The sequence below is a fragment of the Panulirus ornatus genome, chromosome 30 (genome assembly GCF_036320965.1).
Source record: "Panulirus ornatus isolate Po-2019 chromosome 30, ASM3632096v1, whole genome shotgun sequence".
NCBI lineage: Eukaryota > Metazoa > Arthropoda > Malacostraca > Decapoda > Palinuridae > Panulirus > Panulirus ornatus.
In genome coordinates, this window is record NC_092253.1 from 18,251,284 (window position 1) to 18,269,613 (window position 18,330).

The following is an 18,330-nucleotide window of genomic DNA, read 5'->3' on the forward strand; positions in this document are numbered from 1 at the left end:
GGGGTCAAAAGTTCTAGGAGCATTGAAAAATGTGTGGAAGGAAGGAACATTATCTTGGAAAGCAAAAATGTGTGTGTTTGAAGGAATAGCGGTTCCAATAATGTTATATGGCTGCGAGGCGTGGGCTATAGATAGGGTTGTGGGAAGGTGTTTGGATGTGTTGGAAATGAGATGTTTGAGGACAGATATAGTGTAAGGTGGTTTGATCGAGTAAGTAATGAAAGGGTAAGAGAGATGAGTGGTAATAAACAGTGTGATTGAGAGTGCAGAAGAGTGTGTGTTGAAATGGTTTGGTCACATGGAGAGAATGAGTGAGGAAAGATTGACAAAGAGGATATATGTGTCAGAGGCATAGGGAACGAAGAGAAGTGGGAGACCAAATTGGAAGTGGAACGATGGAGTTATAAAGATTATGAGCGATCGGGGCCTGAACATGCAGGAAGGTGAAATGCATGCAATGAATAGAGTGAATTGGAACAATGTGGTATATATGGGTCGATGTGCTGTCAGTGGCTTGAACCAGGGCATGAGAAGCATCTGGGGCAAACCATGGAAAGTTTTGTTGGGCCTGGATGTGGAAAGGGAGCTGTGGTTTTGGTGCATTATACATGACAGCTAAAGACTGAGTATGAACGAATGTGGCCTTTGTTGTCTTTTCCTAGTGCTACAATCAGTCTCTAGCTGTCATGTATAATGCACCGAAACCACAGCTCCCTTTCCACATCCAGGCCCCACAGAACTTGCCATGGTTTACCCCAGACGCCTCACATGCCCTGGTTCAATCCACTGACAGCACGTCAACCCCAGTATAGGACATCGTTCCAATTCCCTCTGTTCCTTGCACACCTTTCATTCTCCAGCGTTTTCAGGCCCCAATCACTCAAAATCTTTTTCACTCCATCTTTCCACCTCCAATTTGGTCTCCCATTTCTCCTTGTTCCCTCCACCTCTGATACATATATCCTCTTTGTCAATCTTTCCTCACTCATTCTCTCCATGTGACCAAACCATTTCAAAACACCCTCTTCTGCTCTCTCAACCACACTCATTTTATTACTACACATATCTCTCACCCTTTCATTACTTACTCTATCAAACCATCTCACACCCCATATTGTCCTCAAACATCTCATTTCCAACACATCCACCCCCCTCCACACAACTCTATCTATAGCCCACACCTTACAACCAAATAACATTGTTGGAACCACTATTCCTTCAAACATACCCATTTTTGTTTTCCGAGATAATGTTCTCGCCTTCCACACATTTTTCACCGCTCCCAGAACTTTCGCACCCTCCCCAACTCTGTGACTCACTTCCGCTTCCATGGTTCCATCCGCTGCCAAATCCACTCCCAGATATCTACAACACTTCACTTCCTCCCGTTTTTCTCCATTCAAACTAGCCTCCCAATTGACTTGTCCTTCAACTCTACTGTACCTAATAACCTTGCTCTTATTCACATTTACTCTCAGCTTTCTTCTTTCAGACACTTTACCAAACTCAGTCACCAGCTTCTGCAGTTTCTCATCTGAATCAGCCACCAGCGCTGTACCATCAGCGAACAACAGCTGACTCACTTTCCAAGCTCTCTCATCCACAACAGACTGCATACTTGCTCCTCACTCCAAAACACTTGCATTCACCTCCCTAACAACCCCATCCATAAACAAACTAAACAACCATGGAGACATCATGCACCCCTGCCGTAAACTGACAGTCACTGAGAGCCAATCACTTTCCTCTCTTCCTACTTGTACACATGCCTTACATCCTCGATAAAAACTTTTCACTGCTTCTAACAACTTGCCTCCCACACCATATATTATTAATACATTCCACAGAGCATCTCCATCAACTCTATCATATGCTTTGTGGGGTAAGAGAAAAAGAATCCTACCTATGTATTCCATGTGTGTTATAGAAGGCGAGTATGAGGAAGTGGGAGCAAGAGCTGGAAACCCCTCTTCTTGCACTTGAACTCTAAAACTCGGAACAGAAGAGGAACTCAGTGAGAAATACTCATCCTCATCAAAGTTTCAGGCTGGAGTATCTAAATGTGTGTGGATGTAACCTAAATGAGAAGAAAGGATGAATAGGTAGTTTATTTAAGGAAAAACCTATATGTTCTGGCTCTGAATGAAAAAAAGCTCAAACATAAATAGGAAGAATAGTTTGGAAATGTTTTAAGGGTATAGTTAGGTATTGATAGGAGGGTAAGAGCTCAGGAAGAGGTAGCACTACTGACCAAGCAGTTGTGGGAATGTGTGAAAAAGTAAAGGGAGTGAGTTCCAGACTGATGTGGGTAAAAAACTAAGCAAGATGCAGATATGGGTGAATATTAGTGCTAATGCACCTGGTCATGAGAAGGAGGAGGATGCACAGTAAGTGTCTTGCTATCAGCTGAGTGAGTGTGTCAGCAGTTCTGATGTTAGAGACTGGGCTAATATCAGTGATGGTGACATAAGTGTGAGAGTGAGTAATGTGGCAATTGAGGATACAGCTAGGGGGATGAGGTATTCAATGAGGGTGAACAGGAATGGTGAACAGCTTGTGGAGTTGTGCTAATAAAAGGACTGGTTGACTAGGAATACCTGGATTAAAAAGAGAGACATATATAGGTATATGTCAATGAGTATGAAAGATCATAAGAGGGCATTATTGAATTACATAATTGATAGGCATGCAAAAGACAGACCCCAGATATGATTATGTTGAGAATGGCAGCTGGTGGGATGTCTGTCCATTACCTCATGGAGGCAAAGATGAAGATTGCATGGGTTTTCAGAAAAAGGAACAATATGAATGAAAACATGGTAGTGAAAGTAAACAAGCTTAGAAAAGTGAAATACCAGAAAAGTTTGGGTGTAGAAGTCAAAAGGTGAGAGCAAATGGAACATACAGGGTGGTTGAGGAATGGGACATATTAAGGGAAACAGTGTTGACGTGTTCAAGAGAATTGTATGCATGACATGCAGAAGGTAGAAGGTATGCAGGAGAGAAAGGGTAGAGAGTAGTGGAATGATGAAGTAAAGTTACTAGTGAAAGAGAAAAGAGAGGTGTATGGGTCGTACTTACTGATAAAGAGTGTAAATGACTGGGAGATGCACAAATGAAAGCGACAGAGATCAAGAGGAAAGTGCAGGGGTTGAAAATCAGGGCAAATGGGAGTTGGGGTCATTGATTATCAGTAAATGTCAGACAAAACAAGTTGATTTTTTGGGAGGTTATTATCATGAGAAAAACAAGAGAACAAATGATAACATCAGTGAAAGGGTCAAAAAGGTAAGAGGTAATAGGTAGTGATGAGGTGACAAGATGGTGTAGGTATTTTGAAGAAATGTTGAATGTGTAGGTTGGCAGATGTAGGGTTTGGATCAGGGAAGTGGGTGAAGTAGGAGAGTCATGAAAAGAATCTTGGAGAAGAAATAAGAGGTGGTGAAGTCTTGTGTAGGATGAAATGTTGCAAAGCAGCTAGAGTGGATGGTATTGCATCTGAATTTCTTAAGAAAAAGGGTGACAGTGTTGGTGACTGGTTAGACAGAATTTTCAAAGTGTGTATGGATCATGGTGAAGTACCCGCGGACTGGAGGAATGCATGTATAATGCCGCTGTATAAAAGCAAGGGAACTAAAGAAGTGTGTTCAAACTGCAGAGGTTTAAGTCTGCTAGGTGCACCTGGTAAATTGTGTGGGAGAATGTTGACTGAGGTGAGGGTATGTACAGAGCATCAATCTGAAGGGGAAAAATGTTGTTTTAAGAGTGGTAGAGGATCTGTGGATCGGGCATTTGCTTTGAAGAATGTGTGTGAGAAATACTTTGAGAAAAAGAAGGATCTGTATTTGGCATTTATGGATCTTGAGAAAGCATATGATAGAGTTGATAAAGATGTTTTGGGGAGGGTCTTACATATATGTGTTGTTACAGGATACCTACTTGAAGCATTGAGAAGTTTTTGTCACATATGTAATGCTTGCATATAAGTAGGAGGAGATGAGAAAGAGTGGCTTTAAGTGAAGGTTGGCCAGCAGCTGGGATGTGTGATGTCACCATGGCTGTTTTTTCTGTTTATGGGTGAGTGTTGAGGGAGGTTAAATTCAAGATTCTTGGAAAGAGGAACATGTATGCAGTCTGAAGAGGATGAGAAGGCTTGGGAAGTGTGTTATTTGTTTGCTGATGACACAGCATTGGTAACAGGTTTAAGTGAAGAACTGCAGAAGCTGGTGACTGAGTTTGGCAAAGTGTTTGAAGGAGGTTGAGAGTAAATGAAATAAAGCAAGGTTATTAGGCTTAGCAAGGTTTAGGTACAGGCTGACAAGTGAATGAGTTTGAATGGAAAAATTTTGAAAAAGTGAAATGTTTCAGATACCTGGGAGTAGACATGGCATTGAATGGAACCTTGAAAGCAGAAGTGAGTCACAGGTGGGTGAAGGAGTGAAGGTTTTGGAAGCACTGAAGAATGTGTGGATAGAAAGGTCATTGTCTGGGAGGCAAAAATGGGTATGTTTGAACATTCATTAGTCTCAATGATGTTATATAGATGTAGGCTACAGATAAGGATATGTGGAAGAAGGTGGATACACTGGAAATGAAATGTTTGAGGATAATTTTGGCGTGAAATGGTTTGATTAAACACTACAAGGGTAAGAGAGATGTGTGGTAGGAAGAGTTCGACTGAGAGAGCTGAAGAGGGTGTGCTGAAATGGCTGGACACATGGAGAGAATAAGAGAGGATGACATAGAGGATATATGTGTCAGAAGTGGAGGGAACCAAGAGAATGGAGGGACCAAATTGGAGATGGAAGGATGGAGTGAAACATATTCTAAGTGACTGGGGCCTGGACTTACATGAGGGTGAAAGGCAAGAATGGGATAGAGTGAATCTGAAGAATGTGGTACACAGGGGGCAGTGTGCTATCAATGGACTGAACCAGGGCATGGGAAGTGGCTGGGGTAAATCATGGAATGGTCTGTGGGACCTGGTTGTAGGTAAGGGGCTGCACATGACAACTAGAGAATGGATGTGAGTAAATGTGGCCTTTCTTCGTCTATTCATGGAGCTATATGGTATTCATACCATGCAGAGAAAATCCTGACTACCCAATTAACGTCACTCTCACCCCCTTTCTTAAGAATTTCAACTTAAATCCCATGTATGGGCCCCAGCCAACACCAGTTAACCATTCACTGATCAGCTCTGAGGGAACATGAACAGCTGGAATGGTTTTAAGCCAGCTGCTCTGTCCTGTGGAGCCCTTATGTGATGCAAAGATGCAAGATACAAAGTTGAAATATAAAACCTTCAAGCAACAAGCAAGTAATGGTTTACTTACCAGCTGTGTCCAATGACCCCTAAAAAAGTTACATCATCTTATGTTAAACCATTTGTACACTAAAATCCCTGTCTTTAGGGAAAAAACTAACCAAGGTTTCTATTGGGAACAAAATGAACCCTCCATCTATCTAATTTTGTTGGTTTTGCCTTGTTTAGCTCCTCCTTAAGGTAGTGTACTACATCCACATATCTAGAATGTCCCTCGCCAAAGCCAAGCACTCGTGAGAGATCATTGCCTGTTCCTAGGGGCAATACGCCAACCAAAGGGTCTCTCTGTAAAGAAAATCTTTTGTTAGAGAATGATACAACCACTTATGCTATTCATCTATTCATATGCCTTATATATTCCTTGCTAAAAAAATGTAGCATTATGTCCTTCAATAAGCTTATAAATCTTAACCTGTAACCAGCACTGCTTCTCAATTCTAAATGACAGTCTTAAAAATGTAAGCTTTGAGGTATTAAAAAATATTTTTCTCTAAGGCAATGTCCCACAAGCCATGAAAGATACATGTATCTCATGCGGTAGATACATGTATCTTTTTTTTTTTTGCCGCGTTTGCGAGGTAGCGCAAGGAAACAGACGAAAGAAATGGCCCAACCCACCCCCATACACATGTATATACATATGTCCACACACGCAAATATACATACCTACACAGCTTTCCATGGTTTACCCCAGACTCTTCACATGCCCTGATTCAATTCACTGACAGCACGTCAACCCCGGTATACCACATCAATCCAATTCACTCTATTCCTTGCCCTCCTTTCACCCTCCTGCATGTTCAGGCCCCGATCACACAAAATCTTTTTCACTCCATCTTTCCACCTCCAATTTGGTCTCCCACTTCTCATTCCCTCCACCTCCGACACATATATCCTCTTGGCAAATCTTTCCTCACTCATTCTCTCCATGTGCCCAAACCATTTCAAAACACCCTCTTCTGCTCTCTCAACCACGCTCTTTTTATTTCCACACATCTCTCTCACCCTTACGTTACTTACTCGATCAAACCATCTCACACCACACATTGTCCTCAAACATCTCATTTCCAGCACATCCATCCTCCTGCGCACAAGTCTATCCATAGCCCACGCCTCGCACCCATACAACATTGTTGGAACCACTATTCCTTCAAACATACCCATTTTTGCTTTCCAAGATAATGTTCTCGACTTCCACACATTCTTCAAGGCTCCCAGAATTTTCGCCCCCTCCCCCACCCTATGATCCACTTCCGCTTCCATGGTTCCATCCGCTGCCAGATCCACTCCCAGATATCTAAAACAATTTACTCCCTCCAGTTTTTCTCCATTCAAACTTACCTCCCAATTGACTTGACCCTCAACCCTACTGTACCTAATAACCTTGCTCTTATTCACATTTACTCTTAACTTTCTTCTTTCACACACTTTACCAAACTCAGTCACCAGCTTCTGCAGTTTCTCACATGAATCAGCCACCAGCGCTGTATCATCAGCGAACAACAACTGACTCACTTCCCAAGCTCTTTCATCCCCAACAGACTTCATACTTGCCCCTCTTTCCAGGACTCTTGCATTCACCTCCCTAACAACCCCATCCATAAACAAATCAAACAACCATGGAGACATCACACACCTCTGCCGCAAACCTACATTCACTGAGAACCAATCACTTTCCTCTCTTGCTACACGTACACATGCCTTACATCCTCGATAAAAACTTTTCACTGCTTCTAACAACTTGCCTCACACACCATATATTCTTAATACCTTCTATGTAGCAGAAATCTCTGAACCTCCTACCTTAATTGTGAAATAAATGCCTCTCACCCTTTACTGATTGCCAGATATATATTGATGGCATGGTTTAGTCTGGGTCCACCCATCAGTCAGTCAACAACCCCCACTCAATGGTGATGTACTCATCCCATGTCAAAGTCAAAGATGCACCTCATTCTTGGAATGTGGATGTCACACGACGGTGGTCTCCATTAGTTACAGACCCTTTATTTGAAATAGAAAGGATTGATGGGCAGGGAACTCAATCAGGAAAATGCTCATGGGACACTGTTCTGGAGATATCTTTTTATTATATTCAAAACTTACATTTCTCTCCAGGGTCAGTCTGCCTGTGAGCCATGAGAATATAAAGTTTCATCAATAGGCCAAATACACGAAAAACATTACCTAAACATTCATCTTGGCACGCTAGAGGCCTTATGTATTGATGGTGGGAACCCTATGGATTCAACAGATCAACCCTTGACATTTATTTCAAAACTTACATTTCCCTCCAGGGTCAGTCTGCCTGCTAGCCATGAGAAGATACCAACATAACATGGAGGAGGAGAATTAGATAAAAAGTTTCATCAAGGCAAAATATATGAAGAAGATTACCTAAAGGCTCATCTTGGCACACCATGGGTCCTTCTGTACTGATGGTGGCAACCCCAAGGGTATATTGGATTAATCCTTAAGATTTAGTTTAAGTTATCACTGATAATACATCATATGAAAAACATCATTAAATTTTAGGGAGAATAAAAAGATGTTTTGGAAGGAGGTAAATAGAGTGCGTAAGACAAGGGAGCAAATGGGAACTTCAGTGAAGGGGGCTAATGGGGAGGTGATAACAAGTAGTGGTGATGTGAGAACGAGATGGAGTGAGTATTTTGAAGGTTTGTTGAATGTGTTTGATGATGGAGTGGCAGATATAGGGTGTTTTGGTCGAGGTGGTGTGCAAAGTGAGAGGGTTAGGGAAAATGATATGGTAAACATAGAAGAGGTAGTAAAAGCTTTGCGGAAGATGAAAGCTGGCAAGGCAGCAGGTTTGGATGGTATTGCAGTGGAATTTATTAAAAAAGGGGGTGACTGTATTATTGACTGGTTGGTAAGGTTATGTAATGTATGTATGATTCATGGTGAGGTGCCTGAGGATTGGCGGAATGCTTGCATTGTGCATTTGTACAAAGGCAAAGGGGATAAGAGTGAGTGCTCAAATTAAAGAGGTATAAGTTTGTTGAGTATTCCTGGTAAATTATATGGGAGGGGATTGATTGAGAGGGTGAAGGAAGGTACAGAGCATCAGATTGGGGAAGAGCAGTGTGGTTTAAGAAGTGGTAGAGGATGTGTGGATCAGGTGTTTGCTTTGAGGAATGTATGTTAGAAATACTTAGAAAAGCAAATGGATTTGTATGTAGCATTTATGAATCTGGAGAAGGCATATGATAGAGTTGATAGAGATGCTCTGTGGAAGGTATTAAGAATATGTGGTGTGGGAGGAAAGTTGTTAGAAGCAGTGAAAAGTTTTTATCGAGGCTGTAAGGCATGTGTATGTGTAGGAAGAGAGGAAAGTGATTGGTTCTCAGTGAATGTAGGTTTGCGGCAGGGGTGTGTGATGTCTCCATGGTTGTTTAATTTGTTTATGGATGGGGTAGTTAGGGAGGTGAATGCAAGAGTTTTGGAAAGAGGGGCAAGTATGCAGTCTGTTGTGGATGAGAGAGCTTGGGAAGTGCGTCAGTTGTTGTTCGCTGATGATACAGTGCTGGTGGCTGATTCATGTGAGAAACTGCAGAAGCTGGTGACTGAGTTTGGTAAAGTGTGTGAAAGAAGAAAGCTGAGAGTGAATGTGGATAAGAGCAAGGTTATTAGGTACAGTAAGGTTGAGGGACAAGTCAACTGGGAGGTAAGTTTGAATGGAGAAAAACTGAAGGAAGTGAAGTGTTGTAGATATCTGGGAGTGGATTTGGCACCGGATGGAACCATGGAAGTGGAAGTGAATCATAGGGTGGGGGAGGGGATGAAAGTTCTGGGCACGTTGAAGAATGTCTGGAAGTCAAGAACATTATCTCGGAAAGCAAAAATGTGTATGTTTGAAGGAATAACGGTTCCAACAATGTTATATGGTTGCGAGGCGTGGGCTATGGATAGAGTTGTGCAGAGGAGGGTGGATGTGCTGGAAAGGAGGTGTTTGAGGACAATATGTGGTGTGAGGGGGTTTGATCGAGTAAGTAATAATAGGGTAAGAGAGATGTGCAGTAATAAGAAGAGTGTGGTTGAGAGAGCAAAAGAGGGTGTTTTGAAATGGTTTGGTCACATGGAAAGAATGACTGGGGAAAGATTGACCAAGAGGATATATGTGTTAGAAGTGAAGGGAACAAGGAGAAGTGGGAGACCAAATTGGAGGTGGAAAGATGGAGTGAAAAAGATTTTGAGTGATCGGGGCCTGAACATGTAGGAGGGTGAAAGGCATTCAAGGAATTGAGTGAATTGGAACAATGTGGTATACCAGGGTTGACGTGTTGTCAATGGATTGAACCAGGGCGTGTGAAGCATCTGGGGTAAACCATGGAAAGTTGTGTGGGGCCTGGATGTGGAAAGGGAGCTGTGGTTTCAGTGCTTTATTACATGACAGCTAGAGACTGAGTGTGAACAAATGGGGCCTTTGTTGTCCTTTCCTAGCGCTACCTCGCACACATGAGGGGGGAGGGGTTTGTTATTCCATGTGTGGCGAGGTGGCAATGGGAATGAATAAAGGCAAACAGTATGAATTATGTACATGGGTATATATGTATATGTCTGTGTGTGTGTATATATATGTATACATTGAGATGTATAGATATGTATATTTGCGTGTGTGGACGTGTATGTATATACATGTGTATGTGGGTGGGTTGGGCCGTTCTTTCGTCTGTTTCCTTGCGCTACCTCGCTAACGCGGGAGATAGCGACAAAGCAAAAATATATATATATATATATATATATATATATATATATATATATATATATATATATATATCCCTGGGGATAGGGGAGAAAGAATACTTCCCACGTATTCCCTGCGTGTCGTAGAAGGCGACTAAAAGGGAAGGGAGCGGGGGGCTGGAAATCCTCCCCTCTCGTTTTTTTTTTTTTTTTTTCCAAAAGAAGGAACAGAGAAGGGGGCCAGGTGAGGATATTCCCTCAAAGGCCCAGTCCTCTGTTCTTAACGCTACCTCGCTATCGCGGGAAATGGCGAATAGTATGGGAAAAAAAAAAAAAAAAAAAAAAAAAAATATATATATATATATATATATATTCATTCTCTCCTATCCCTGGGAATAGGGGAGAAAGAATACTTCCCACGCATTCCTCATGTGTCGTAGAAGGCGACTAAAGGGGACGGGATCGGGGGGCTAAAAATCCTCCCCTCCTTCTATTTCAACTTTCTAAAAGGGGAAACAGAAGAAGGAGTCACGCGGGGAGTGCTCATCCTCCTCGAAGGCTCAGATTGGGGTGTCTAAATGTGTGTGCATTTAACCAAGATGAGAAAAAAGGAGAGACAGGTAGTATGTTTGAGGAAAGGAACCTGGATGTTTTGGCTCTGAGTGAAACGAAGCTCAAGGGTAAAGGGGAAGAGTGGTTTGGGAATGTCTTGGGAGTAAAGTCAGGGGTTAGTGAGAGGACAAGAGCAAGGAAAGGAGTAGTACTACTCCTGAAACAGGTGTAGTGGGAGTATGTGAAAGAGTGTAAAAAAGTAAACTCTAGATTGATATGGGTAAAACTGAAAGTTGATGGAGAGAGATGTGTGATTATTGGTGCATATGCACCTGGGCATGAGAAGAAAGATCATGAGAGGCAAGTGTTTTGGGAGCAGCTGAATGAGTGTGTTAGTGGTTTTGATGCACAAAACTGGGTTATAATGGTGGGTGATTTGAATGCAAAGGTGAGTAATGTGGCAGTTGAGGGAATAACTGGTATACATGGGGTGTTCAGTGTTGTAAATGGAAATGGTGAAGAGCTTGTAGATTTATGTGCTGAAAAAGGACTGGTGATTGGGAATACCTGGTTTAAAAAGAGAGATACACATAAGTATACGTAAGTAAGTAGGAGAGATGGCCAGAGAGCGTTATTGGATTACGTGTTAGTTGATAGGCGTGCGAAAGAGAGACTTTTAGATGTCAATGTGCTGATAGGTGCAACTGGAAGGATGTCTGATCATTATCTTGTGGAGGCGAAGGTGAAGATTTGTAGAGGTTTTCAGAAAAGAAGAGAGAATGTTGGGGTGAAGAGAGTGGTGAAAGTAAGTGAGCTTGGGAAAGCGATTTGTGTGAGGAAGTACCAGGAGAGACTGAGTACAGAATGGATAAAGGTGAGAACAAAGGATGTAAGGGGAGTGGGGGGTTGGAATGAGATGTATTTAGGGAAGCAGTCATGGCGTGCGCAAAAGATGCTTGTGGCATGAAAAACATGGGAGGTGAGCAGATTAGAAAGGGTAGTGAGTGGTGGGATGAAGAAGTAAGAGTATTAGTGAAAGAGAAGAGAGAGGCATTTGGACAATTTTTGCAGGGAAATATTGCTAATGAGTGGGAGATGTATAAAAGAAAGAGGCAGGAGGTCGAGAGAAAGGTGCAAGGGGTGAAAAAGAGGGCAAATGAGAGATGGGGTGAGAGTATCATTAAATTTTAGGGAGAATAAAAAGATGTTTTGGAAGGAGGTAATTAAAGTGTGTAAGACAAGGGAACAAATGGGAACTTCAGTGAAGGGGGCTAATGGGGAGGTGATAACAAGTAGTGGTGACGTGAGAAGGAGATGGAGTGAGTATTTTGAAGGTTTGTTGAATGTGTTTGATGATAGAGTGGCAGACATAGGGTGCTTTGGTCGAGGTGGTGTGCAAAGTGAGAGGGTTAGGGAAAATGATTTGGTAAACAGAGAAGAGGTAGTAAAAGCTTTGCGGAAGATGAAAGCCAGCAAGGCAGCGGGTGTGGATGGTATTGCAGTGGAATTTATTAAAAGAGGGGTGACGGTATTGTTGACTGGTTGGTAAGGTTATTTGATGTATGTATGATTCATGGTGAGGTGCCTGAGGATTGGCAGAATGCTTCCATAGTCCCATTGCACAAAGGCAAAGGGGATAAGAGTGAGTGCTCAAATTACAGAGGTATAAGTTTGTTGAGTATTCCTGGTAAATTATATGGGAGGGTATTGATTGAGAGGGTGAAGGAAGGTACAGAGCATCAGATTGGGGAAGAGCAGTGTGGTTTAAGAAGTGGTACAGGATGTGTGGATCAGGTGTTTGCTTTGAGGAATGTATGGGAGAAATACTTAGAAAAGCAAATGGATTTGTATGTAGCATTTATGGATCTGGAGAAGGCATATGACAGAGTTGATAGAGATGCTCTGTGGAAGGTATTAAGAATATATGGTATGGGAGGCAAGTTGTTAGAAGCAGTGAAAAGTTTTTATCGAGGATGTAAGGCATGTGTACGTGTAGGAAGAGAGGAAAGTGATTGGTTCTCAGTGAATGTAGGTTTACGGCAGGGTTTGTGATGTCTCCATGGTTGTTTAATTTGTTTATGGATGGGGTTGTTAGGGAGGTGAATGCAAGAGTTTTGGAGAGAGGGGCAAGTATGCAGTCTGTTGTGGATGAGAGAGCTTGGGAAGTGAGTCAGGTGTTGTTCACTGATGATACAGCGCTGCTGGCTGATTCATGTGAGAAACTGCAGAAGCTGGTGACTGAGTTTGGTAAAGTGTGTGAAAGACGAAAGTTAAGAGTAAATGTGAATAAGATCAAGGTTATTACGTACAGTAGGGTTGAGGGTCAAGTTACATCCAGCACATCCATCCTCCTGAGCACAACTTTACCTATAGCCCACGCCTCGCAACCATACATCATTGTTGGAACCACTATTCCTTCAAACATAGACATTTTTGCTTTCCGAGTTAATGTTCTCGACTTCCAAACATTCTTCAAAGCTCCCAGAATTTTCGCCCCCTCCCCCACCTTATGATTCACTTCCGCTTCCACGGTTCCATCTGCTGCCAGATCCACTCCTAGATATCTAAAACACTTTACTTCCTCCAGTTTTTCTCCATTCAAACTTACCTCCCAATTGACTTGACCCTCAACCCTACTGTACCTAATAACCTTGCCCTTATTCACATTTACTCTTAACTTTCTTCTTTCACACACTCATACACATTCACACACTCACAAACTCAGTCACCAGCTTCTGCAGTTTCTCACATGAATCAGCCACCAGCGCTGTATCATCAGCGAACAACACCTGACTCACTTCCCAAGCTCTCTCATCCACAACAGACTGCATACTTGCCCCTCTTTCCAAAACTCTTGCATTCACCTCCCTAACAACCCCATCCATAAACAAATCAAACAACCATGGAGACATCACACACCCCTGCCGCAAACCTACATTCAATGAGAACCAATCAATTTCCTCTCTTCCTACACGTACACATGCCTTACATCCTCGATAAAAACTTTTCACTGCTTCTAAAAACTTGCCTCCCGCACCATATATTCTTAATACCTTCCACAGAGCATCTCTATCAACTCTATCATATGCCTTCTCCAGATCCATAAATGCTACATACAAATCCATTTGCTTTTCGAAGTATTTCTCACATACATTCCTCAAAGCAAACACCTGATCCACACATCCTCTACCACTTCTTAAACCACACTGCTCTTCCCCAATCCGATGCTCTGTACATGCCTTCACCCTCTCAATCAATACCCTCCCATATAATTTACCAGGAATACTCAACAAACTTATACCTCTGTAATTTGAGCACTTACTCTTATCCCCTTTGCCTTTGTACAATGGCACTATGCAAGCATTCCACCAATCCTCAGGCACCTCACCATGAATCATACATACATCAAATAACCTTACCAACCAGTCAACAATACAGTCACAGCCTTTTTTAATAAATTCCACTGCAATACCATCCAAACCTGCTGCCTTGCCGGCTTTCATCTTCCGCAAAGCTTTTACTACCTCTTCTCTGTTTACCAAATCATTTTCCCTAACCCTCTCACTTTGCATACCACCTCGACCAAAACACCCTATATATGCCACTCTATCATCAAACACATTCAACAAACCTTCAAAATACTCGCTCCATCTCCTTCTCACATGCCTCGCAACCATATAATATTGTTGGAGCTAGTATTCCTTCAATCATACCCATTTTTGCTCTCCGAGATAACGACCTCACCTTCCACACATTCTTCAACAATCCCAGAACCTTCGCTCCCTCCCCACCCTGTGACTCACTTCTGCTTCTATGGTTCCATCCGCTGCTAAGTCCACTCCCAGATATCTAAAACATTTCACTTCCTCCAGGTTTTCTCCATTCAAACTTACCTCCCAATTAACTTGTCCCACAACCCTACTGAACCTAATAACCTTGCTCTTATTCACATTTACTCTCGATTTTCTTCTTTCACACACTTTACCAAACTCAGTCACCAACCTCTGCAGTTTCTCACCTGAATCAGCCACCAGTGCTGTATCATCAGCAAACAACAACTGACTCACTACACAGGCCCTCTCATCCCCAACAGACTGCATACTTGTCCCTCTCTTGTAAACTCTTGCATACACCTCCCTAAGCACCCCATCCATAAACAACTTAAACAACCATGGGGACATCATGCACCCCTGCTGCATAACGACGTTCATTGGGAACCAATCACTCTCCTCACTTGCAACTCATATAGACAAGCCTCACATCCTTGGTAAAAACTTTGCTTCTAGCAACTTAACTCCCACACCATATACTTTTAAAACCTTCCACAAAGCATCTCTATCAACCCTATCATAGGCTTTTTCCAGATCCATAAATGATACATACAAATCCATCTGTTTTTCTACGCATTTCTCACATACATTTTTCAAAGCAAACACCTGATCCACACATCCTCTATCATTTCCAAAACCACAATGTTTTTCCCCAATCCGATGCTCTGTACATGACTTTACCTTCTCAATCAATACCCTCCCATAAAATTTCCCAGGAATACTCAACAAACTTATGCCTTTGTAGTTTGAATCCTTACCTTTATCCCCTTTGCCTTTGTATAATGGCACTATGCATGCATTCTGCCAATCCTCAGGCACTTCACCATGATCCACACATACAGTGAATATCCTTACCAACCAATCAACAACACAGTCATCCCCTTTTTTAATAAATTCCACTGAAATACCATCCAGAAACTGCCATCTTGCCAACTTTCATCTTCTGCAAAGCTTTCACTACCTCTTCTCAGTTTACTAAACCATTCTCCCTGACCCTCTCACTTCGCACACCACCCTGACCAAAACACCCTGTACCTTACTTCATCACTAGTTCTCATTACCTCCCCATTTGTCCCTTCACGATGTTTCCATTTGTTCTCTTGTCCTACATACATTATTTACCTCCTTCCAAAACATCTTTTTATCCTGCCTGAAGTTTAATGATACTCTCTCACCCTAACTCTCAATTGTCATCTTTTTCAACCCTTGCACCTTTCTCTTGACCTCCTGCTGCTTTCTTTTATACATCTCCCATTCACTTGCCCTCCTTCTTTGTAAGTGCTGTCCAAACGCCTCTCTTCTCTCTTTCACTCAGAACTTTACATCTTCAAATATCATTATTATTATCATTATATAATTGATCGCTATTTCCTGCATTAGCGAGGGAGCACCAAGAAACAGATGAAGAAAAACCCATCATCTCATATACAAACATATATACATTTTTTTTTTTTTTTTTATACTTTGTCGCTGTCTCCCGCGTTTGTGAGGTAGCGCAAGGAAACAGACGAAAGAAATGGCCCAACCCCCCCCCATACACATGTATATACATACGTCCACACACGCAAATATACATACCTACACAGCTTTCCATGGTTTACCCCAGACGCTTCACATGCCTTGATTCAATCCACTGACAGCACGTCAACCCCGGTATACCACATCGCTCCAATTCACTCTATTCCTTGCCCTCCTTTCACCCTCCTGCATGAAATACAGGCACTTATACACTTGCTCAGGAATGAGGTGCTCGTCAAATGTTATTCACATTTACTCTTAACTTTCTTCTTTCACACACTTTACCAAACTCAGTCACCAGCTTCTGCAGTTTCTCACCCAAATCAGCCACCAGCGCTGTATCATCAGCGAACAACAACTGACTCACTTCCCAAACTCTCTCATCTCCAACAGACTGCATACTTGCCCCTCTTTCCAAAACTCTTGAATTCACCTCCCTAACAGCCCCATCCATAAACAAAATAAACAACCATGGAGACATCACACTCCCCTACTGCAAACCTACATTCAATGAGAACCAATCACTTTCCTCTCTTCCTACACGTACACATGCCTTACATCCTCGATAAAAACTTTTCAATACTCCTAACAACTTGCCTCGCACACCATATATTCTTAGTACCTTCCACAGAGCATCTCTATCAACTCTATCATATGCCTTCTCCAGATCCATAAATGCTACATACAAAACCATTTGCATTTCTAAGTATTTCTCACATACATTCTTCAAAGCAAATGCCTGATGCACACATCCTCTACCACTTCTGAAACCACCCTGCTCTTCCCCAATCTGATGCTCTGTACATGCCTTCACCCTCTCAATCAATACCCTCCCATATAATTTACCAGGAATACTCAACAAACTTATACCTCTGTAATTTGAGCACTCACTCTTATCCCCTTTGCCTTTGAACAAAGGCACTATGCAAGCATTCTGCCAATCCTCAGGCACCTCACCATGAATCATACATACATTAAATAACCTTACCAACCAGTCAACAATACAGTCACCCCCTTTTTTAATAAATTCCACTGCAATACCACCCAAACATGCTGCCTTGCTGGCTTTCATCTTCCGTAAAGCTTTCACTACCTCTTCTCTATTTACCAAATCATTTTCCCTAACCCTCTCACTTTGCACACCACCTCGACCAAAACATCCTATATCTGCCACTCTATCATCAAACACATTCAACAAACCTTCAAAATACTCACTCCATCTCCTTCTCACATCACCACTACTTGTTATCACCTCCCCATTAGCCCCCTTCACTGAAGTTCCCATTTGCTCCCTTGTATTATGCACTTTATTTACCTCCTTCCAGAACATCTTTTTATTCTCCCTAAAATTTAATGATACTCTCTCACCTCAACTCTCATTTGCCCTCTTTTTCACCTCTTGCACCTTTCTCTTGACCTCCTGTCTCTTTCTTTTATACCTCTCCCACTCATTTGCATTTTTTCCTGCAAAAATCGTTCAAATGCCTCTCTCTTCATTTTCACTAATAATCTTACTTCTTCATCACACCACTCACTACCTTTTCTAATCAACCCACCTCCCACGCTTCTCATGCCACAAGCATCTTTTGAGCAAGCCATCACTGCTACCCTAAATACATCCCATTCCTCCCCCACTCCCATTACCTCCTTTGTTCTCACCTTTTTCCATTCTGTACTCAGCCTCTCCTGGTACTTCCTCACACAAGTCTCCTTCCCAAGCTCACTTACTCTCACCACTCTATTCACCCCAACATTCTCTCTTCTTTTCTGAAAACCCCTACAAATCTTCAACTTCGCCTCCACAAGATAATGATCAGACATCCCTCCAGTTGCACCTCTCAGCACATTAACATCCAAAACTCTCTTTTTCGTGCATCTATCAATTAACACGTAATCCAATAACGCTATCTGGCCATCTCTCCTACTTACATATGTATACTTATGTATATCTCGCTTTTCAAACCAGGTAATCCCAATCACCAATCCTTTTTCAGCACATAAATCTACAAACTCTTCACCATTTCCATTTACAACACTGAACACTCCATGAATGGCAATTATTCCCTCAACTGCCACATTACTCACCCTTTGCATTCAAATCACCCATCACTATAACCCGGTCTCTTGCATCAAAACCACTAACACACTCATTCAGCTGCTCCCAAAACACTTGCCTCTCATGATCTTTCTTCTCATGCCCAGGTGCATATGCACCAATAATCACCCATCTCTCTCCATCAACTTTCAGTTTTACCCATATCAATCTAGAATTTGCTTTCTTACACTCTATCACATACTCCCACAACTCCTGATTCAGGAGTAGTGCTACTCCTTCCCTTGCTCTTGTCCTCTCACTAACCCCTGACTTTACTCCCAAGACATTCCCAAACCACTCTTCCC

At 42.2% G+C, this 18,330-nt stretch overlaps 1 protein-coding gene across 2 annotated transcripts in view; it reads right to left on the bottom strand.

Annotated features, from left to right (window-relative positions):
- Positions 1 to 18,330, bottom strand: part of Dgkepsilon (diacylglycerol kinase epsilon) — a 197,176-nt gene that overhangs the window by 69,544 nt on the left and 109,302 nt on the right. For both annotated transcript variants that reach the window (XM_071679837.1, XM_071679838.1), the window contains exon 7: positions 5,428 to 5,611. In XM_071679837.1, the coding sequence (XP_071535938.1) occupies positions 5,428 to 5,611 (184 nt within the window). The remainder of the gene's footprint in view (positions 1 to 5,427; positions 5,612 to 18,330) is intronic.